Below are 24819 nucleotides of genomic sequence, written 5' to 3'. Positions count from 1 at the left end.
GTCCACAAACCACCATCAAGTCAGTGAAGTTCAATATGTGAAAATTAAACCTCCAATGTGCAAAAATCATAGTTAAAGGAGTTAAGTAGATACATATTTATTATAATTACATGACTTCTTGACAAGGTGCACTGCCATCCAAAATGAACTGCGTTTATTATCAATTGCCATTTGTTTGTTCACCAGTATGAAGATGCCAATTTACATACATAGAAAATGTTTTATATACTTTGATACTGACATATGTAAGCATTTTTATGGATATGTTTGTGAACCAAAATTATATGCCAAATATATATAGAGATATATATACATATATACATACATGTATATATATACACACATATATATTCCTAGAATGTTACCAACCTAACATCACAAATCATTCTCATGTCCGCTCATTGAGGCTAGGGTCTATCCCATGCAAAACTCAGATAATTATTTTTATAGACATATCACACTTATGATTTTCTGCATTGCACTAGTCACGTTCTGTATTGAAAACAAACTGGGAAATTAAGAAATGTATTATTCTTTAAAAAAAATTACTAGCTAGTAGGAACTAAACTGCCATAAGTTATTTTATACTAATGACCAGAGTCAGTTACAATGTTCATAAATTATTTTAATAATGGTTGGAGAAAAGAAAAAAATGACTTGGATGCCATATTGTTAGTACTAAACAATTTGGTACCTTCATTAAAATATTGCTTCTATAAACTGTAGTATCAAACAATAAAGGCTTGATCCTACCAAATTACAAGGTAACTACTTTTAATGTGAGTCTCCTTCTAAGATACTAAGCCACACAAGTTTATTTCAGGGTAAAAAACACAACACTTTAAAGCTTCCATTACCTAGATTTCCACCTCTAATTACATTTTAACATCTACATTCTTGGTGGGTCCATAGGATTTCAAAAACATTTTATTTTAGTTCAAAGTCTTGGAAGCAAAAGCATTTAGGGAAATTTTAAAAAAAAAAAAAAAAGAAAGATACACAACCCATGTATGTAATCAGAAAGCAGCAAAGAACTGAAGGTGTCTAATCTTTAACAACCATTTTGAATTTCTGACTCTTGTTATTTTGTCACATTGATAGTTGGATTAAAAATTAGGGACAATGGCTACTTAAAACTCAGTACTCACAAAATCGACCTCTTTTGGTCCAGAACTGCTTAGAAGTATTCTAAGGTCATATATGAAAAATCTACTTGATCAAGCAACTATTAAATGTTAGAGATATTACATATGGACATTTAGAACATGGCTTTTCAACTATTAATTTTAAAAAATTCTTAACAGTAAGATTTGTTAAGATAAAGGAGACAAAGGTAATAAAATTAGCTATCAAAGTGATACACTAGCATGAAATAAAAGATAAAGAATAATCCAAAATAAATAGGAAAATATATTTCAGAAAAATGTAATTATTTAAGAATCTAGAAATGAATAGGAGGATAAATTAAAGATAACAGGAAACACTAAAGACCATTTCCACTTATAGTTAATACAGTATTAAACTATCTGAGACATGTTGAATTTCACTTATCTCTTTATAGGATGGGTCATTTTCAGGTATCAGTATATTTTCCTACTAATCATACTGTGACTCAGAACATGACAGTAAGTTAGAAATTCCAAAACAAAGATCATACTATTAATTTCTGTTGTTGAGGATTTTGACCTATTTGACAGACTGAATCAAATGTTCATGATTAAAGTATTAGTTTTTTTCTTTGACTTGAAAGCTCCAAGTCATTTAATAATATATTTTAACAGATGTGCTTTTTCTTTTAATACTTACTCTAACAATATGCTAGAGGTATCCTTTAGGGAGCTAGAAGATGAAAGAGCCATTACCACCTACAGATACTGCCCACTGCCACAGATATTTAGGTTTTCTCTTCAAAGCAGTTTCAGTTTGTTAACATTCTCAAAAATTCCAGGTGCCCTTTCATTGTATGAAACAACTGCCCATGAATTTAGTTAAAACAAACAAACAAACAAACAAACAAAAAACTTAGACATCTGGCCATATTGTAAAAAAGCTGTTTTCTTAGGAAACATATGAATACATGGAAGAATATTAATTTTAGTGCATTTTAAATTAGAGATGTGAAAGTAAATTAGTTCAAGTTTCTTTTTTGTTTGTTCTGGTTAAAAGTCTTGGTCTTTGAGATGCATTAAATTTTTGTTACTTTTTATTAAAAAGATTATGTGCTTCCTGGGAATTATTTTATTTAAAATGATATTTTGGATTAAATTTGACATTGACCAACAACAAAAAATTTTTAAAAGGTAATTTTAAACCTGTTTTTCTCTTTTGATAAAAAATTCTGTATTTCTGAAATTGAGTGCTTTAAAGATTTAGTTTGCTGAATCACTGATGGCTATAAAATATTATAGTAAGGATAATAAAATATTAGAAGCCAACTTTATAAGCATCCCTACTTATGTCATTTTAAAAGTCATCAGTGGCTAATCAGTGCCATCAGATTTTTAAATATTAATAGATCAATAAATTAGACATGACTCATTAAGTTTTACAGAATCAAACATCACAAAATTAAATTCCACTTCAAACTGAAAATTTCCAAAGTTTAACCACAAAATAACATTTACTTTAGAACTGAAGTTTTTTGTTGTAAAATCTAAAAGGTGAAAGAGATGAAGATCTATTTTTCTAGGCTTTTAAGAATCACTTCTAAATCTGATATGTAAAATTAATGCTAACGTTTTACTTGGTGTGGAATCCCAAAGACCAACTATTAAAACAGAAAATTTTAAAGAGAATGTTTATAGGCTATTACAATTCAAATTTATGACAATAGGATATTTATATCTATTTGGAGTCAAACGGAAGTAAGCTAATTTGATCACTATATTCAAATGTCTGTTTGAATAGTTTTTCAAAATAGTTAAAGATGTGCTAATTTGGACAAAATTGTTTAACATTACTGTTTTATTATATTGTATATTGATAACTGAGCCCCAAAACTCACTTTAAATAAAGACTTCTATCTAGAAAATAATCATAAACATAATAATTGACCCCGAAAATGTCTAAGAAATCTTTATTCCTTCTTAATAAAGGTCTAATGACTTTTTTAAAGCAGATTATCTGTTATTGCAATAGCCTCATTCTTTGATGTGCTGCCTTCTAGTTGTTTTAAAACTTAAGAATTCTGTATGCCACTAAAGAATTAAAACATTACCAATTTTATTTTGTTATATTATTTAGCATTTTTTGTTTTTATAATCACAGTATAATTGACTATCAGGAGTTGGTTTCCCAGACCAAGTAATTTATACTTTTCCATAGAGAAAGTGTACCAGTATTTATTAATTATCCTATATATTTTCTACATACTTAGTTTTTATTTGCTTACTATAGGAAAACATTCTATTTTGCTGTTTTAAAAATAACTTCTAAAATATTGATTTCTTTTGAAAATATCTTTCTCTAGCACTGCATATTTCAGTGCAGATTAAAATGAACTAAACCATACTGTCTACCCAAAACTGTATTAAGGAGAACACTGTCTTTTATTAATGTATTCAATAAATAACTACATTATAAGGTTAAAGGGCTTTTGAAAGTATCATTTGAATAAATATGTAGAAAAAGTATATGTGTAATCTTTGCATGTATTTAACTTAAGTGTTATAGAAGTGAATTGGAATGTTATATTTCGGACCAAAACACAGAACTACATAAACCAATTTAAGAGAAGGAATGGAAAATGTCAGAACATACTAGAAAATTCAGATAACGAAAGGGTTGTTCCCACATTTATTCCCAAAAGTTTCTGAAGTATAGCTCCTAACAAAGTATGTGGAGGTGTTCTTGTTTATTCAAGAAAAAGCTATAAACTCCCTATTTGTACTGCTGTGTATTCCCTTTCATAGCTTTGATGTTTTCCTGAAATGAACCTATATATTCAACATACAAAGAAAAGTAACTGATATATGCTTTAAAAAAGTGTACTTTATCAATTATTACGAACGGGTATAATTATTTCATTTTAACAGTATTAAAACAAGGACAGTTTAACGATTAGAAGACATTAAAAATATATTGGGGCTATATGATTTTTTTAATGCAAACAAGATAATCTCTCTCAAAAAGGATGGATAAAAATCCCCTCTAAATGCACTCTTCTATACTCTCCTTTCAGTGCAGACTACATTGTAGAAACGAAATCTCTCTTAGAGAACTAGTTGTGAGAAATAATGACTATCCCTAAAGATATTAAACTCTCAATTTTTACTACTTAAGAAAAGTCAGTATTAATTCTCAATATAAAGATTTAGCTTTGGGAAAAAGTGAGCCTCTCAAAATTTCAAAACTAGGTCAATCTAGTTGATTGGCATTAAAACATAAGAGCCCATGAACTGTCTATGCTTCTTAGAGGTTTAAAAATCATTTCAGTCTGCTCCCATAGTGAAAGCCTGTAGACAAAACTGAACAAGTGAACCAGTCTGGTGATGAAGTACAGATTAAGTTCTTAAAATATCTTAATTTCACAGTCCCTTGTCCCATATAATTTTTCTAAGAAGCACCAAAACTGGAGCCAAGGTCTGAACAGGTCAATGTAACAGCAGGAACTATAATTTAATCACATCATACCATATTACACTATGTAACATTCTATATTTTGCCTGTTGATATGTAACATAGTTAAGTTTATTACAAGCATTATTTCCTAAGACTTATGGTATAAGTGCTTCTTTTCAAGTATTACTGCTTATTTAATAGTGTTTATATCTGAACATTAAGTACTTCAGCAATAAATGTATATAATGCAACACATTATGCCATTTTTCCCTACTCTGTGCTAAGATATTAACAGAATCAATTAAGAAAACTAAAACAGCTACTAAAACTGAAACAAAGCTATCAACATCACAGATGCATGTCTGAGTAGGTCAACAGCATTTTTCACTTAACATGAAGGTATTTTCATCAAAAACACTTTGCTTCCGTAAGGCTGCCATTACTTTTGTAGCAGCAGGTCTTCAGGAGAAATAGATCAGAAGTTTCAAGTGAAAATGACACTGAATTACTGTGAGAAAACATAAATCCACATTACTAATAAAAAGAAAATTGCTGGTGTCACCTTAACATAAAATTGTGTGTTTTCCCTTTCAAAGTGTGATTTGTTTCATTTATGTGATAACAACAAATCTTTGGAGTCCTCATGGCATACCAATGAGATAGACTAATTTGTGGAGGAACTTCTTATTTGCTTTAATATTTAAATTAGAACAATACAATCACTAGAAAAAGGTCAGTGCCTCAGTGGCTTTAAACCACATCAATATCAATATTTGTTTTTCAAAATGATGCAGTTAAATCTATGCTTCTGCAACAATAGTGCAATACAGTATCCTTTCCCAAATAAAGAGCTGAAGTTTATCAACTTAGAAGCTTTAAATAAGGTAAGTTGTTGCCAACTATGTATCAATCTTGCACGTTTGATATAAAATATATTAGGAAAGCTTAAACTGGCTTGTAAATCTATATTCAGCTAGCGCTTCACATAAGCAGCAATGGAAATGAACAGAGGTGTACTCAATATAAAACACTTTTCAAAACTACTCCAAAAAACAAATGACAAAAAGTGGTTAAGAACAACTGAACATCTGTTGTGTGTGCCAGATGTAAAAGAAGAATGGACCCCGTGGTTACTTGCACTGTTTGAATTTCGTGAAGATAAAATTATGACTTAGTCCACTTCCATCTCCCCAGAAGATTTAGTATGCAGTGAGTTGTCTTTTGTTGGATCTGGTTTAGTTTCAGTCCCACTCTGTCCATCCATTGGTCCATTGTGTTCACTATTAGCTTTTGCTGGGTCTTCTGCAACCTCTACTTTAGGTTTTGGTTTGTAAATGATGGGGTTACAGAAATTATCCAGTTCCTAAAGACATGAAGAAAATTGCTTGTATTAAAAACAGTACAGTTAAATTCTGCCTTAACTTTATAAATTTCCATGTAATTCCACATTCCTGGATTTATGCTGGCTCAGTTAGATAACCAACTGTTTCTTCAATACCTCAATGATTTATACCTTTTAGGCTAGTGCATGTAAGTGGTGACAGGAAACTATTCAATCTTTAACAATACTTTTTGTATCTAATCTTCCTAAAAATTGGTTCTTCACAATTCAAAATATAGTTTACTTAGGCAGGAATAATTTTTAATTTTAAAATATATTTTAAAAGTTCATTTTTTACTCATAGTTGACATACAATATTATATTAGTTTCAGGTGTACATCATATTGATCTGACATTTATATACCTTATGATGTGATCACCACAATAAGTCTGTTAACCATCTGTCACTGTACAAAGTTATCATGATATCATTGAGTATTTTCTCTATGCTGTACATTACATCCCCACGACTTATTTTATAACTGGAAGTTTGGACCTCTTATTCCCCTCTTCGCCTTTTGCACCCATCCCTGTACCCCCCTCCCCTCTGGCAGCCATCAGTTTGTTCTCTGCATCTATGAGTTTGTTTCTGTTCTTATTTGTTCATTTGTTTCATATTCCACCCTACTGAAATCATATGGTATTTGTCTTTCTCTGCCTTATTTCACTTAGCATAATACCTTCTAAGTCCATCAGTGTCACAAATGGCAATTTGCATTCTTTTTTTATGGCTGAGGAGTATTCCACAGTGTATATACACCACATCTTATTTATCCATTCATCTATCAATGGACACTTAGGCTGCTTAGGTATCTTGGCTATTGTAAATAATGCTTCAATGAACACAGGGATGCATATATTTTTTTGAATTAGTGTTGGGGATAATTTTTAATTCATTCCTTTAAATTATGCCTAATGCTGTTAGGAGCATTATATCAACATCTATTTAGTTAACTGATATTTCTCAACATTTACATGAAAACAATTTTAGTAAGTGAAATTATATATACATACTAACTTTACTTTTTGAAATCAGCTAATTATTACAGTTTTGTAAAACTTTCTCAAAAGGAAAATACTTTTAGTGCTCTATTTAAGAAATACCTGTTTTCTATTTTAAAAAGGCTAAATACCTAAATACCGAAAAACATACTGAACTAGATTAAAAAAAAATCACCTGAAATTCCATCTCCTACAGGTATTAACATTTTGGTAAAGATCCTTCTACATGTATGTCCAGGCATATCTATATAGGTATATAAATCAATGTGCATGGGTAATTTATAGTGAGAGAGCTTTAGATTCTGTGATGTTTCTTTTTTTCACTCAATACGTTGTATACATCTTTAAATAGATATATCGACATCTAAAATATATTTAATGGCTACAGTGTATTCTATTGATGTATCAATTTATTCATTTAGCTGCTTACTTATAGGTATTTAGGTTGTTTCTGATTTTTTGCAGTTAAAAACAATTATTTAATCTACATATACCCGTACAAGGATCAATTTAGAATGCATTCCTAGAAATGTGATTTCTGAATTGAAGAGTCTAATCATTTTAAGTTTCTATACATATTCTGATACAATGTCCCAGAAAAGTTGTAATAAATTTCTTCCCATCCTTGACAACTATGGCAAAGATTATAAATGCAAACAAATATACAACCAAATCGGATGAGTGAAAGAAGAGATTTGCATTTTGTAGATTAGTGATGAGGATGAACACCTTTTCATATTTTTATGGAACATGTATTTCTTTTGTCAACTACTTTCCAAAATTTTTACTCATTTTTCTACTTAGATGCTGATCTTTATTAAAAAGTTTGTCCCCATGTTTTTCATGTTTTCTATGAGTTTGATATTTTCATTAGTAATGTTTTTTAGACTGGAAAGTTTAGCTCAGAAATAAGATTTCACCATGTAATTACATCAAAGACAGGCCTATACTGCCAAGGTTTTACAATGCAGACTTGAGACTTGGAAGTCTTTCCAAGTCTAACATTTGACTGTCAAAAGTTGTCACATTGCTTTCTTTCATTCTGCATTACACTTAAAATTTACAAAACAGCCATGTGTATGTTGACTAAATCAAGGAACAGAGATGTCCCACTTAGAATCTTATTTTTTCAAAATAAAAAAAAAAATTAGCCCTAAATTTGTTTTGCTAAGTTCTTTTGCAAGTTGATTATTTCTCAAAGTATGGCTTCCACTAAAAAATTTTGGTGCTTGAACCCATTAAAAGGAGAATTTTATGGTTTCTTACCTTTGACTTTGTAACTATTTCTGAAACTTTCACCACAGGATCTTGAGTGAGACTTAGTTTGTTCTGTGCGTTCATCTTACTGTTCAACCAACTCATGGCTTCACTGATATACTTTTCAACTTTTTCCATTTCGGCAGGATCCAAATGATCATATTTTTCATCCTATTAAAAAAAAAATCTTAATGTAACAGATTTTTCAGTAACAATTTATTAATAATTTCCACTTAAATGATTTAGATTCTTATAGAATATATACCTCACATGTACTCACATGAAGAAGCCACATACAAATTACATAGAACTGAAAAGACTGGGAGAAAGGAAAAAAATTAGTGTGGGTGCTTAAAAGGAAAGGCTTTCTGAAGTAGTCAGGTTTGGAAAAGAATGACTAGTGGTGAATATTCAAGGGACAGGTACTTAGACAAGAAAGAAGCTACATGGAATTGAATTTATTAGAGAATAAAGAGAAATACAGGAAGCAAGCATATAGCAAACTAGACAGAAAATTCTGAATATACAACAAAACAATATGATAAGTTGATAAAGAGAATTACATATTAAAATCATCTGAAAAAGAGAAATGCAACTGCCACACATAGAAGACAATCTAAGAAGCCATGGTTTAGACTGTTAACCACACAACCAGAAAGAAATGGCAATGTAACATATGAAAAAAGGATCTCCTGATTATACATTGGACAAGGAAAATAAAGGAAAAGAGAATGAAATACTCCAGAGCCAAAGAAATGAGAGGATGGTGGTGATGCCATTTTTCAAAACCATAAAGCTTCGTCAGCTACTCAACTCTTCTTTCTGCTTATCTGTTTACAAATTATGCATCCATCATCATTGACTCCTGGGTCCCCACATTTTCTTGAATTTCTCCCAACTTCATGGATCAGTTCTTCAGTTATTCCCCATTCATCCCTCCATCTACATGCTCTAAAAAAATGTCTAGCCTCGAACCTCTTCCCTGAAATCCCAACTATATCCAGCTTCCAAAGTGAATTTCTATTTGTAAAGTCTGAGATGACTGCCTATATTTCAAACACCTGATTACCACCCCCCAGTTTTCTCTATCTCAGTAAATGGCAATTTCATCCTTCTGACCAAAATACTTGGAGTCATTTGAACTCCTCTTTCTTATATTAACATAAAAAGTATCAGCAAATCTTATTTGCTCTGCCTTCAAAATACATGTAGCAAAAATCCAACCACTTCTCCCCCTCTCCACTATCTGGGTTTAAACATCTCATCATTTCTTTCTTATATTATTTTAATAATGCCTTCACTAGTCTCTCTGCTTCCAGAGCCTTTAAAAATAAATCAAATCACATTACTTCTATGCTCAAAAACTTCCAATGAATTTCTATTCTCAGAATAATAGCAGTTCCAAAAGCCTCGAGGGAGAATGTGTTGAAGGAACAGCAAGGAAGCCAGTGTGGCTTAAAACAGTGGAACTGCTATTCACTTTTACTAGAACTTTTCTTCTTGAGCCCTAACCTCTTTCAGTTCTCCCCTCACATATATGTCATCTTATTAGTCTGCCATTCTGACACATCTCCACCTCTGGCAGTCCCTTACTTTTTCCATGCCGTTTATCACCATCGGACTTTACAGTAACTTATTATTTACCTTTCCCCACCAAAACATATTAGAAACAGGTTCCATGTTTTGTTTGATGCTGTAGTTCTCTCATCTTGAAAGGAGCCTGGTGCACAATAAAAACTCAAATTCCTTGAACACAAATCTCACCTTGTTTTGGACAATATCTTAAACCTGGACATTCAAGAAGACTGCTAAAGCCTGGGTACACTGTGGCATAGTAATTGTATGGGAATCTCCAACACCAAATTTGAAATAGTCTTGTTGTTTTCATTTGTTTACTTGTTCCTTCTTACCTTTCCATTAGCTTTATATTCTATTTGTATGGACAATTTGGACACTGGCATTGGCAAGCACATTCGCAATCAGTACCTGGATTGTTCTAGGTGGCCTGGATTGCAATCTTATTTTATAAAATTCACAAATCTTTTTCTAAAATAAGTAACCTCTTTCCACATGGTGTAGTAAAAACACTATAGGTAAGAACTCGTATGTTAACTTTGGAGTGCTTAGGTTTTAATCTTGACCCCACTATTTACTACCTGTGTAACTCTTGACAAGTTGCTAAAACATTGCAGTTTTCTTGCATATCCTTGTGAGAATAAAGTGAGACAATCCAGGTGAAAGTGCTTAAAATAGCACTAAGTGCTTGATCAACATAAGCTATTATTATGATACTCTGCTTGAATCTTTCTGGTACTAGCCTCTCCTGCCCACTGATGCAGTTTTAACTGCAATTTAAATTTAATTTAATGGCACTGATAAAAAGTAGAGAATTACAGTAAATGTTTAAAGTAGCAAACTTGTCATGCAGGCCAAAACCAACCTGCTACCTGCGTTTTTTAATAAAGTCACTTTGGAACACAGCTATGCTCATTTATTTATGTATCATATACGGTTGCTTTTGCACTACAATGCAGTTGAATAGTTGTATAGAGATAAGGCCTAAAAACCTTACATTTATTATTTGTTCACTTAAAGAAAATGTCATCTAATCTCGGTTTAGAGGGAAAAATGATAAGATTAATTCTGTCAGATCTTGTGGTTTTAGCCAATAGAGATATTATATTTTATTTATATTATTTAAGCCTCAAACTAAATATATGAGGCTTAAAATCGGTGGCAAGGTCAAGAGTAGTAACAGATTTGTGTACGTATATAAAAGAATAATGTGTATAGAGGATTACAAATGACTAATGGACTAGAAGACAAAGAGAAACCAAATGAAAAAAAAAAGGCCAAAAGACAAAATAAATGCTAGCAGAGTCCAGTCTCAGAGAGGCCTGTAATGAAACAGGTCCAAGAAAACCTCTTTTTCACTGTATTAATAATGAAATCCCTAAGAAGAAAACAATGGATTTGATCACTGGATTAATTTAAAATGTGGTTTTAGGGAGCTTAAAAATACTAAAGCCATACTTGTACTGTATTTTAAATGCATTAGTATCCTTTACTAATAATTCTTCAATAAAAAAATAAGTATCAAGTTTGGCGCATAATGTCTCTGCAACTCGGTAGCAACAACTGCTGTAGCTTTGCAGCTGAGAACTTTTAGATCTACCCCATGCTGGCCATGTACTGCACACATGCCACCATCATCAGCTGGCTTTACCAATCCAATACCTTGTTTCTGTATGCTTCTATCACTTTCATGACAAGTTGGATCTTTTTTCCCAAGTCGTTTAAAGCCTTTGGTCTCTCTTCATGTTCCATATATCTGATCTGAATAGGCTGGCCATATTTCTGTTAACACAAGAAATTTTTTTTTTAAAGAAAAAGTTATTAACAGAATAGAACTTAACAGAAGATACTGAATATTATGTCTAGTAAGTTTATTCATTAGATTAAAATGTATACTGTATTATGAGTGTAGTGTTTTAAAAATAAGAACCTTGACCTCTTACCCTAGGTGTCTGCAGTGGGGAATTTCTTAATGATAAAACAGCCTCTATAACTCTGAGAAGGGAGATGCATTAGAAGAATGAATATTTTCTTTCAAATTCTTTACATACTTAAATAAAAATCAGCTTACTTTAGAATAATTTTAGATTTTCAGAAGTTACAACGGAAATAATAGAGAGCTAAGCAGCTCTCATCGCTTTTCTCTTGTTAACGCCACACCACTGTGGTACATTTGTCAGTGAAGGAACTAACACTGGTGCATTACTATGAGCTGAATTCCAGACTTAATTTGGACTTCATCTTTTTCTGTTCCAGGATAACATATTGCCTTTAGTCTATTTACGTCATATTTTTTATTGTACATGTTTTTGAAAGGGGAGAAAATGCTGCATTTTTAATTTCTAAAAGCCATCTCAAAAAAAATAAAGTGTATGAAAACTTCTATAACATTCATTTTTATGGTTACTTACAAACTTGAGGCAAAATAATACATTTTGGGTGCTTCTGGGCTTTTCTAGTTATTTCTACTGGCTTCAGCTGCCTGGAAGTTCCTATGTCCCCAGATATGTAATTCTCTTAGGGGGATGGGGAGTAAAACAGCAAGAAGATAAAATATGATAAAACTCAGTAGTCCTATCATAAGCTTAGGTTTTCTAATTATTCCCTTTGAAAGTAGTTTATCGGCATCAAAGTAATTATTGCAAGATATTAACTTATTTGGGTTTTAAGTAACCTCTTTTGCATCCCACCTTTCCCATACTCTAGAAATCATTAATGTCATCACTTAGCACCTATGTATTCCCTTGTTATTCAAAGAATGATTCAGGGCCAGTGGCATCAGAATTTCTTGAAAGCTTGTTAGAACTGTAGAATCATGAGCCCACTTTGATATATTGAATCATAATCTGCATTTCACTGAGAACCCCAGATAATTCATGTGCACATTAAAGCATTGCTATGATCCACAAAAATGAAAGACTAAAATTTCCTGTCATCTTTCTAATCCGAATTTCTAATCAAACTTTTCCTTTTCAGGGTTGGGGAGAGTTGGGGAGCAAGCAGGAGGAAAGGAGTAACAGTGTTTTTTCTTAAAATCATAGCATTGACCTAGAAAAAGGGGACCTGGTGGCCATGTCTCTTTATTCATTCAAGAGCAGGGGTGCTATTTTTGAAGTTCTTCACTGGCAGGATGTCTCCATCAGTTGCAATGTGAAAATACAAAAGGACAGTGTATAACTTCTCAAAGTCAGAACAGTGAAGGGGGAGAGAAGCAGAAAGGTGACTACTCTGATGGATAAGAAGGGGTCTGGTTGACAAAATGACTTCTAATGGCAGCTCAGAAATATATAGCTTGTTAAAGTAATACACTCTAGTCATGTTCTAAATATTTATATCTGAGTAGCATGATAGACAAAAATGATTATACATTATTTGATTTCAATTATGTAGCATTACTCACCTACCAAAATGCTTTCAAAATGAGAACATTTCTTATTTCACATATCTATGTGCCTGAGTAATTTCTTACATATTTATTTTAAAAGTACACTGTGCTCTTAATCCGTAATTTTTAGGAAAACTTAATGTTCGATTTAACACTAACATGAACTTTTTAAAATTTTACCTTTAGCTCTTGAAGCTTATCCACATAAATTTGTTTAGGTTGGTCCTCTCCTTCTTCATAAAGCCAATTTTCTGTGTCTTCCAATATTGCAGACAGTTTACTGAAGTCCTAGATATATGTTAAAGAGAAACTGATTAAAAATGTTCTTCTTAGAAATAAAAGTCATCAAGGAAGGACACAATGTTTTCAAGTATAAAATATTAAATTTCATATTTTTCTGACTTTTTATTCATAAACATGCCCTTCACTAACTTCTACATTCTGGAAAAATAACCAAGAACCATTTCTAAATATGCTCAAGAAGACTGACAATAACACAGTTAATATATTTATTTACAATAGGTCTAAAAAAAAATTATAAAATTTAGACTTACTTCTTGAGTGATGAATTTTTCATAGAGAGTCCCCAGCTTGTCTCTAAAATCATATACATATTCTTCAACAGCATTCTTAGCATCATTTCTTTCTTTCTCTAACTTATCTTGCATTATCATCTTCCCCTATTCAAAAAGTTTCAGATTAGCTGCCATTAAGAATATTAGGGAATTAGGAAAATACAAACCAAAACCACAATGAAAGACCACTTCTACCTACTAGGATGACTAAATCAAAGAAATAAAAATACGTGTTGGTGAGGATGTGGAGAATACAAAACCCTTGTAACACTGTTTTTGGGAATGTAAAATACTGTAGCTGTGACAGAAAACAGTTTGGTGGTTCCTCAGAAAGCTAAACAGAAAATTATAATATGAGCTAACAATTTCACTACTAGGTATACAACCAAAGGAAATGAAAGCAGGAACTCAAAACTGATATCTATATGCGAACGTTCACTGCAGCATTATGCATAATAGCCAAAAGGTGGAAACAACTCAATTGTCCATTAACAGATGAATGGATAAATAAAATGTACATATACATGATAGAATATTATTCTACTATAAAAAGGAGTAAGTACTGATATACAACACAGATAAACCTTGAAAACATTTTAGTAAGTACAATAAATCAGACACAAAAGGACAAATATATGATTGCATTTATGAGTTATCTAAAATAGGCAAATTCATAAAGACAGAAAGTGGATTAGCGTTTGGTAGGAGTTGGGGCAAGGGAGGAATGGTGAATTATTACTTAATGGTTACAGATTTTGTTTCAGGTGATGAAATGTTTTGGAGATGGGGTGATGGTTGCACAACACTGTGAATATAACTAATGCACTGAATCACTGTACACTTAAAAATGGTCAAAATACAAAATTTGTTATATATATTTTGCCACAATTAAAAAATTTCAATAATGTATTGTACCAAAATCCATTGAATTGCACATTTTAAATGGGTGGATTGTATGGTATGTGAATTGTATCTCAATAAAGCTATTTTAAAAAACCTACACAGACTATATCATTGTGCATACTTGGGTTCAAATCCTAGATTACCCATTTACTAGCTTTGAGGTCTCAGAAGAGTCACCGACCCTCTCAACTTCAGTTTTCTTATCCTAAATTAGAGCACACTTTTGTCTAGTTCACAGAGCTGTTAATAAAATTAACATAATTCACATAAAATATTTAGTGCAGTATCTGGCACATAACTGGTGCTGAAAAAATATTAGCCCTGGGAGGGAATATAATATAGTGGTTGTGATCTTGAGCTTTGGAGACAGACTACCTTGATCCAAACTGAAGATTACTCTCTGAGCTTGGGTGGTTTAGTCTACCTGTTCCTGTTTTCTCATCTGCAAAATGTAAATGTCTAGCAGTAACTATACACTGCAGGGTTGTTTTGAAGACATCAAAGTATTTAAAGATGTTAGCAAGTATTATTATTGTTGTAATCAAAAGCAAAGAAATATGAGGACTGTAATAAAGAACAAAATTTTCACTTAACAAAAACAGTATTTTAAACACAAGACTGCAATGCACTGACATTTGTGAATTTAAAATAGTGAGACACTTAAAAATTTAAGAAATATTTTATACCCACAATGTGCCATAGGTGCACTTCCCCACAATTCATTCCTTTGGGTAAATTAGTCTACAAACATATAAATTCTGAATTATTCAGGGTCTCCAGGAATGGCTGCTTCACATAAAATGCAGCCTTTAATAATTAATGATAGTGGTATAGGTAGGTACAAAAAGAACAAGCACTGTAAAGCAAAATCTCTTGAAGAAATTCCTAGACTAATGTGCAGCAGAAGGGAGAATATTAGGGCACTTCAAACAAAACTGACCTTTAATGCTAGCCAAGCCTGTAGAAATTAGGAACTACCATTTAAATGTCTATTTTAAAAATAAAAATAAATTACTTCTTACATATCTATTGGTAAAGAAACAAAACTCTTTTTCAAGAGACTAAAATTAAACATTTAGACATGTAAAGAAATTTTCAAGATAATGACAACAGATTTTTAAAAAAGTATTATGAAATGTAAATCAGAAAGCATTTTGAAGAGAGTCAATCTTCAAAGACAACACATTAGAAAACGAGAGCTGCTAATCCTCATATGACATCTGCTGGGAATTACTGGTAAAGACAGAATAAAAGGAGATAAGAATCATTACTTTTGGAATGGTCTGTATAGTGGAGACATTCCATGTTTTCATGTAACTAAGATGAAAACTACACTGTACATGATATCAATACAGCTCAATATTTCATCTAAAATAAAGTAGTTACATGAGCTATTTCATAATTCCTTAGGAGTTATAGACTAGTTCCCCAAATCTGGGGAATAATCAATCATCAACTTCTACAAAAATTTGAGAATACACCACCACCTATTTTGACCTCAAATCAGATTTACATACCTCATTTTCAATGTAGCTGTTGAGAAGATCTTGGCCCAATTGTCTACACAAGCTGCTCTGGATAGGTAGCTCAATACTCTTGACTTTCCCTTTTTTAATGGTTTGGTTTAATCGGTCTTGTTTGTCTGAGGGAGCTGACTGCAAAACAAATACAAGAGGAAAATAATACTGTAAATTTCTAAGACTAGCTTAAAAATAGATTTAAGAAAGTAATTTCAGATGAAACAAAAAAGTAAAATCAAACAAAACTATTACCATTTAAAAATACTACTAAAAATTCTGATATTTTATACTCTGTACATTTAATCTTTCTACATAAAAAAATATTGGGCTGGAAATGCAAATTAAAACCACAATGAGATGCCACTTCATACCCATAGGATGACTATAATTTAAAAAATGGAAAATAACAAGAGTTGGTGAAGATGTAGAGAAATTGGAACCCTTATACATTGCTGGCAAGACTAAAATATTGCAACCATTTTGGAAAAACAGTTGGGCAGTTCCTCAAAATATTAAACAATGAGATACCATATGACCAGCAATTCCAATCCCAGGTTCATGCCCAAGAAAAATGCAAATGCGTGTCCATGCAAAACCTTGTACATGATCATTCATAATAACACTATTCATAAGAGTCAAACGAGTAAAAATCTAAATGTCCACTAACTGATGAATGGGTAAAAATATGGTACACATCCGTACAATGCAATATTCTTCAGCCATTAAAAGAAATGAAGTACTGATGCATCCTACAACCTGGATGAACTTTGAAAGCATTAATTAAAGAAGCCAGGCACAAAGGACCATATATTGTATGACTGTTTATATGAAATGTCCAGATTAGGCAAATCTAGAGACAGAAAGATTAGTGGTTGCCTAGAGCTGGCAGGGAGAGAGTTGGGGAAAAATAGGGAGTTCCTGCTAATGGATACATGGCTTCTTTTTGGGGTGATGAAAATGTTGTAAAATTGATTGTGACAATGACTGCAAAACTATGAGAATAAAAAACCACTGAATTGTACATTTATATAGGCGATTTGCATGGTATATAATCTATATCCTAAAGAAGTTGTTAAACAATTAAAAGCAAAAAATATTGGGTAAAATAAAAAATTTAGAAAAATAGGTTTCAGGTTTTAAATTACTTAAGAGCCTAGGATTTAAAACTGAGTCTTTATAACCTTTGAAAAAAAATCTATACAGCTAACCAAAACATTAAATTTTCTTTAGGTTAGAGTTACAGCCACATTTTATCTGGGTGATTGGAGCAGGGTCTTCTCTCACTTCTTTTACTGGTTAACGACTGTCTTGGTAAAATAATAACTTAATAACAGAACTATTTATCTTTTAAATTTTTACCTTCAAAAATATTTGTTTTTGCTCAAAGAAAAATATTTTATATTATGCAGCCAAATGCTGACAGTGGTTAACTCTGAGATGCAGGGTTATTGCTAATTTAAGTTTTTTTCATTTAGCCTCTTTTGTTTTCTATTTTCTCTGAGATTATATGATTTTCAATGAGAAGTTACCAAAAAAACACATTTTTCCTACCAAAAAGTTAATTTTACTTATAGTACTGTCAGAGTTTATTCTTTAAAAAATCCTCTATAATATAAATCTTTGAAATGTATTTATTCTGGTTTCATGTTTTCTACACGTTTCCAAAGTAATAGGATTAAAAAATCAAGCGTATTAAAAGCATGCACTATAAAGTACAGATATTAACTCAAATTATCAATCTCAAAAAGACATAACCAAATAAATAGTAAAATAAACCTTTGTTTTGGTTCCTGTATGATCAATTTCCTCTTCTGGGGTGTGTTCAGCATGACATTTTTGGTGACCTTCTTCTTGGTCAACCTGCATTTTATCCTAGAAAGAAAATATGTAATTGGTAGTATTTGCAGTCTTTTTCTTTCTCTTTCTCTTTCTTTTTTTTTCTTTCTTTTTTTTTTTTTTTAAATAAACATCATCTTAGAGTTCAGGCCTGTTTTGAACTGTGTGAACACAGTAAAGTAGAAGCTCATTTTTCAAATAAGAATAATTACAAATAATGGTTAAGTAAAATGACACCTATTCTACAAGTTTTATGATGGTGTTTTCTTTATCACACCATCAGCAGTCAGTAGATTGTTTTTGGATCAGAACTTGTGTTTCTTCCCTGAATTTGGTGACTGAAATGTCAAGGAGTTGCAACTGCCTACTCATGCCATAAGGAATAACAACAGCTAAGTTCACGTTACAGGTGATGAGAACTATGCCATTATTATTGCCACTGGCAACAGTGAATATAAAATATGATCATTTCCAAGACCCATCCCAATTTCAGATACATTAACAAGCAACAGCAAATTAGAAATAACTAGGGTGGCAGAAAATGGGTACCATACTATTCTTGTTTTTAGTGTCCAGGATTCACTAACATGACATAGAGAAAACTGAAAGTCTCAGTAGAAATTTTAAGAAAAAATGAAGAAGAAAATGGTCCTAAAGAACTCATCCTAGAAGGAATACAGAGTGGTCTCAATTTTAGTAAAAATTAATCATAACGGATTAAATGTACATGTCTGCCACCAAGTTATTGTGAACTACAATTAACTTTTCACTTATTTTTCTTGTGTTAACTTATGAAAAGTTGACTGTATCTTCGTAACATATTAGGACATTTCCTTCTCAACTGAAGGAAATAAGGATATAATAGCAAAATAATACATGAGAAGAATGAAAATGCCATGATCCTTAAAGGAAGTACTTTAAAGAGCAGTGGTATAATTCTGATCAAATCTGGAGATTTTATAGTACATATTAACAAAAACACAAAAAAGACAACCTTCACAAGGAAGAGATTGTCTTGAAATTTGACAAAAGAAAATTATTATTTTACAGTTGACATACATATTATTATATTTGTTTCAGGTGTACAACACAGGGATTAAACATTTATATAACTTAAAAGGTGATCCCTCAATAAGTTTGTACTCATTTGACACCCAAAATCCATTCTTAGTATGTACAAATATATATATAAAAAAAATCTAGACATCTCCAGTAATGATTGGACAAAAATCTAACAAATGGCATTAAGAATAACAAATATTATTCACAAAAAGATAAAAACTTTTTGTAATGGAATACAATTCACATTCTCCTAAGAGTCCTTCATCTATAGAACATCAAGAATAGTTAGGGTTGCAAACTCTTTCATAAAGAAATAAATGGTTAAAAATATGTATTTTAGTGTATTGAATATACAGCACATTCTTCTGCTTAACTGCCACTGTATCCCCTAAGCCTTGAAAAATCCTTTATTAAGCATGTACTTTTAATCTAAAAATAAGTGTGTGTATAGTTCAAAATTTATCAAATTGACTGGTTTTATTTGTAAGATGAAAAAGCTAGCCATAATACATAGTTTTAATGGAAATAAAGAGGATTTAGGAAAGATGAATCCAAATGCACATATGTACACATTCCAGATAATGCTATGAAAAAGGCACAGCCTCTGAAAACTTACCATGTGAAAGATGTACACCATTTAAAATAAAATTATTCTGATGCTTTTATTTAAAAAATTTAAACTGATTCCTACAGCAGAACTTCAGAGCAAAATCTCAAAGATTAACATTTCCAGCTATTAAAAGTATCGGTTATGATTAAGATGCTGTATATTTATCAGAGAAATCTGATTTCTACATACCACATCATCTTTGCTTTCACTCTTAAATGAAGTTTCTGTTTCCATAGGTGCATCATTGTGATCCCCTTCTATATTTTGCTTCTCAATTACTGATGCACTAGCCACACTGAAGATTCCATGGATGTTAATGCGAACTTTAACCTTTACTTTGGAACTGTCACCATCAGACTGTGGAAAAATGTTCTGAATAGTGAAGCTCCCTTAAGGAAAAAAGAGCTGTGATCGGTACACGGGCCTCAGATTAAGTAATTCAATTAGTTAATTAAATAATTTGACTATCATCTTTCCGATGCTTGCAAATAATTATAAAATTATTACATACAAATTAGTGTGGGATATGCATTTTCCCCAGATCACCATTTTTATACCTTAAGAAACCTGATATTAAGACTGAGAAAGGTTAAGCAATCTGCCCAAGATCGCTGATGCTAGGAAAAAGGAGATTTGGAATTTTAACTAAGACAATCTGTCTCAAGGCAATGTAACCTTTAATTATATTTTATAATATTATTCTAAAACGAAAATAACAAAATTCAATTTTTGAGTATGAAAACCGAATAGATATTAACCCCTTTTTGCTACAACCTTTACGAATCATAATCTTGATAATTCATAAATAAAGCATTTTAAAATTTTTCTGGAGTTTTCCTATAGCAAAATTGCTAAGTTATCTCATTAATACTTGCAGAAGTCATATTAATTATTCGCTTTAAAAAATCTAATGTTTTGTTTTAAAAAAAAAATCAAATATAATGATATCACAGGAGGGAGAGAACACTAGGCAGAAAAACTGAGTAGTAAAGATTAGATTGATCTGTCTTGCAGGCTGAATTGTGTACTCCCCAAGTTTATACATTGTCCCTACTGTCCAGTACTTTGGAAGGTGAATTTATTTGGAGACAGGGTCGTTATAGAGGTCATCAGGGTGGGCTCTAACCCAATAACCAGTTTTCTTAATTAGAAGCAGATTTATATTCAGAGAGAAGATCATGTGAACGTGAAGATGGTCCTCTACAAATGAAGGAGAGAGGCCTGGAATGGATCCATCCCTCAAAACCCTCAGAAAGAAGAAATCCTGACAGCACCTTGATTTTGAACTTCTAGCCTCCAGAACTGTGAGACAAATGTCTATTATTTAAGCCACCCAAGTCTGTGCTATTCTGTTACAGAAGCCCTAGCAAACTAATACCATCATCAATAATTTATATCTACCACTTTAATATACTTGAAATATTTATATTGTCCTCTTTCTAGCCTATCAACAAAAACACTATAGAGAATTTTAAAACTTAAAAATTATCCTTCCTCTTTTAAATGTTAGAAAATCAATCTTTGTATCTTCTAAAAAGATTACTCAACTAAAATAGATATTACTGCCTCTTATTCTTACTTTCACATTAATCCAATAATACTCATTCTAGTTGTTGCCAGTGAACAAAAGTTTAAAATTAAAATGTACTGTCAGAGTCTGACAACCCAATTTAAATTTATAGATTAAAGAGTTTTTCCATAAAAAATAACCCTCACCCAAACCTTTCAGGCCAATTACAGAGCATTTTAAATAAAGATGTCAAAACGAATTAAAAGTACTCAAACCTGCTGTTATTCCAGAAACCACCTCTGTGCACTAAAAAATGCATGTTATGAAAATATGAATATCTTTCTTTAAACATTCAATGCTGGTTTAGCTTAAATATCAATTTGTTTCCTTGATTCGAATATCAACATATTTATAAAAGGCAAAATTTATGAAATTTTTTTTTAGTTCTCTTACCAATTCTTGGATCAGGGTAAGGCACTTCATTTAAATTAGTATAAAATGCTTCTAGCTCAAATGGTTCCTTCTTGTGGAAAGTAATGACTTTTGAGAATGGGGCAGGATGGTTCTTACAGAATACTTCACATTCCCTAAAATGAAATGGGAAAATACTCAGTTAAAAACAAGACGAAAGTTGTTTATGAAGCTAATTACAGAATCTATCTCATTTTTAATTCATAAGCAGTAATTACAAAGACTTCTATGCACAAATATAAAAAAAAATGATTTTAGCATTTTGATAGGCTTACACCTCAAAGTTTTTAGAATGTGTTATAGTAATAGACAATTCTATCCTACAAAAGAGAAAAATTACCTGAGAATAGGTATATCTTAAGGCCAATATATTGAGATGTTTTTTGCACACATCTGAGGACCAAATCCTATGCATTAGTTTCCAAAATACATGTCATTTGGGATCATTTTTATCCTAGCTCTCTTTTAAAAAAGAACTTTTATATGGAAATAGTTTCAAACTGACGTAGAGGCGCAAAAATAAAAACAGGGACACTTGTATATAACCTTTACCTAGATTTGCTACTTTTAACATTTTACCCCATTTGTTTTATCATTTGAGTGCACACACACTATTGGGGTGTGTGTATATTTTTTTTTCTGGACCAGCTGAGGGTGTTGCATACATTTATGGCCCTTTACTCTTAAATACTTCAATGTTTATTTTCCTAATAGGGATAGTCTCTAATATAACCACAGTACAGCTGTCAACTTTATAAATTTACATTGATAATTGAATCTCTGATATAACCACAGTACAGCTGTCAACTTTATAAATTTACATTGATAATTGAATCTTCCATCGTTCAATTTTTTTCCAGTTGATATAATAATGTCCTTTATAGCACAGGGAATTTTAAAATCTACAAGGCAATCCTATTACTTAAATAGTGGAACAGAAATAGTTTGCAGCTATTGTTTGTAGTGGCCTAGAAACACAGTAATGCTATAGCACCATGCTATTAATTATGCCATTTGAAAATTTCACATACATGGATCTTTTCCTCTATCCTAGTACTCAACTTCCTACCACCATTACCTTTACTAGGATATATTTACTTTTCAATTTTAACTCTTCATACATTTTCTTACAATTTTTTCTCTGGATCACTTATACCTTTAAATGAAAATAGTTTTAGAAAGTATTTCTTGCCCAAAATTGACATTAATACATGCCATGCAAAACGTTCAGAGCAGATTGATAATCTATATTTACTTTATCCAGGTTTACTTCATTACACAAGCTATACTTGTGAAAAATAGTCAAATATAGTATTTGAAACACAAATTTTTATTTTGATAGGGAAGCAAACTATTTAGATCCTGGCAGTCATGGAAAATATAAATGTCAATAAAAGTATGTAGCTCACAATAGTTAGAAATACAATTTAATGACAAAGTACTTTATTTTTAGTATTAGAATGTTAAGTTTATAAGTACAGGAGAAAATGACCTAAAAGAGGTAATCTAATACATTGACATAATCTTTTTAGTAAATAATTTGGCAGTATTAGTTAAAATAATGTTCATACTCTTTGGCTCAATTTCACTTCTACATAGGTATCGTACAGATAAAGCAAACACAATTAAAGAAGGAAATGTTGTGTACAAGGATGTTCCTAATAGCACTGCTCAAACAGTAAGGATATGACTTTAAAGGATATTAGATTAATTACGGCACACACAATTGTTGAAAAATAGTTACTGTCTGTTGGCATGGAAAGGTACTATATAACACATCTGAAAAAGCAAGTTACACTGAAGATATGCAGATGATCAATGTATGCATTAAAACAGTGCATGCTTTTACTCTTGGATATTCTTAAAAATGATTGGATAGATACACACTTAGCTGTTAACAATGGTTATCTCTGTAAAATGGACTAAGGAGGAGATGAGATATAGCAAATGGAGGTTTTTAAATTTCTGTACTGTGATGTTTATTTGAAAATAAGGTTTCACTTTTATAATAAAATACTCATTAAAAAAATACACCATCATGATTTATAGGTGATGTTATTTTTATATCCTCTTTTTCCTAACAATTTATTTAAATGTGTTTGAAAATTTTAAGAAGCATTAATTCCTTCAATTTATAAAAGTATGTTCGATTGGTTATTTATGACAAGTTCTAATCAAGGCTTTAAAAGTAACTTACCCAGTTCCATCTTCAAAAGAGGTCTTCCATCTTAATGTGATTGAATAGGGAACAATGTCCGTTATGGAAAATTCACGTACTTTAAATGCTGGTGAGAGAATCGCACACTGCAAATAAGATGTACACCGTATTTAAATCAACAAACACAAAATATACCCTAGGTTACCCTTAATTAAAGTCCTTGTAATAAAACTGTTACATTTTAAAAATTACTGTTTCATGGTAACTAGTTAAAATTTAAGTGTTAGAGTACACTTTCTGTGACCTTACAAACATTAATATAAAATATTTTTAAATCTCAAAAGAATTTTAAATGGGAATAATTACAAGAATTCATAAAATAAATTTCTTTCAGTACAGTTACTGGCATATAATGACAGTTTAAAATATAAGTGGGATAGACACAAGACTCACTTTTCAGGAATACTTTCAATTTACTTTTAGCCTATTGACAAATGGTTGGAACAGATAATATTAAAACTACCTTTAGGCCTACCACCATACTTCTGGCAAAATTTGCATTCTAAAAAAAGGCTAATAATCATACCTGTAATGCACATCCTCTTGCAACAGCTTCATCAGCATTTAATGTGGTACTTATATCTTTAAGAAAGAATTTAGTGATTTGTTCCTTCACTGCAGGAATTCGCGTTGCTCCCCCTACTATTTCTATACTACTTATGTCCTCACGTTGTAAATCTGGAAAGCAAAATGTTTTTAATTGAGAAAAATGAGATAGTCTTTATAAAAATGTGAAAAGTAGACCCTGGAAAGTATTTTGTAAAAATAGATTTTTTTTATCTGCTCAAAATAAGAAAAGATAAAAACAAATTTTGGAAAAAGGCAAAATTTATTTAATATTAATTATCTACGTGTCAAGCACTGCACTTGGTCCAGATGATGGACCTCATGGGCTGTAAAGGGACTCTTCAGACTCCTTAATTTTCTAACGTCCATCTCACAAATCTCCACAAA

The 24819-nt window shown here is 31.4% G+C and overlaps 1 protein-coding gene across 1 annotated transcript in view; it reads right to left on the bottom strand.

The window, feature by feature from the left end:
* Positions 1-81: 81 nt before the first annotated feature.
* Positions 82-24819, bottom strand: part of HSPA4L (heat shock protein family A (Hsp70) member 4 like) — a 45455-nt gene continuing 20717 nt past the window's right edge. The window contains exons 9-19 of the mRNA XM_006917760.3: positions 24392-24543; positions 23845-23951; positions 21630-21763; positions 19856-20055; positions 17935-18030; positions 16156-16293; positions 13715-13840; positions 13341-13448; positions 11438-11557; positions 8210-8371; positions 82-5923 (exon numbers count right to left, since the gene is read on the bottom strand). Of these exons, the coding sequence (XP_006917822.1) occupies positions 5732-5923; positions 8210-8371; positions 11438-11557; positions 13341-13448; positions 13715-13840; positions 16156-16293; positions 17935-18030; positions 19856-20055; positions 21630-21763; positions 23845-23951; positions 24392-24543 (1535 nt within the window). The 3' untranslated portion in view covers positions 82-5731. The remainder of the gene's footprint in view (positions 5924-8209; positions 8372-11437; positions 11558-13340; positions 13449-13714; positions 13841-16155; positions 16294-17934; positions 18031-19855; positions 20056-21629; positions 21764-23844; positions 23952-24391; positions 24544-24819) is intronic.

Source organism: Pteropus alecto, unplaced genomic scaffold (assembly GCF_000325575.1).
Source record: "Pteropus alecto unplaced genomic scaffold, ASM32557v1 scaffold17, whole genome shotgun sequence".
NCBI classification, from domain to species: Eukaryota; Metazoa; Chordata; class Mammalia; order Chiroptera; family Pteropodidae; genus Pteropus; species Pteropus alecto.
This window is presented reverse-complemented; position numbering and strand designations above follow the sequence as displayed.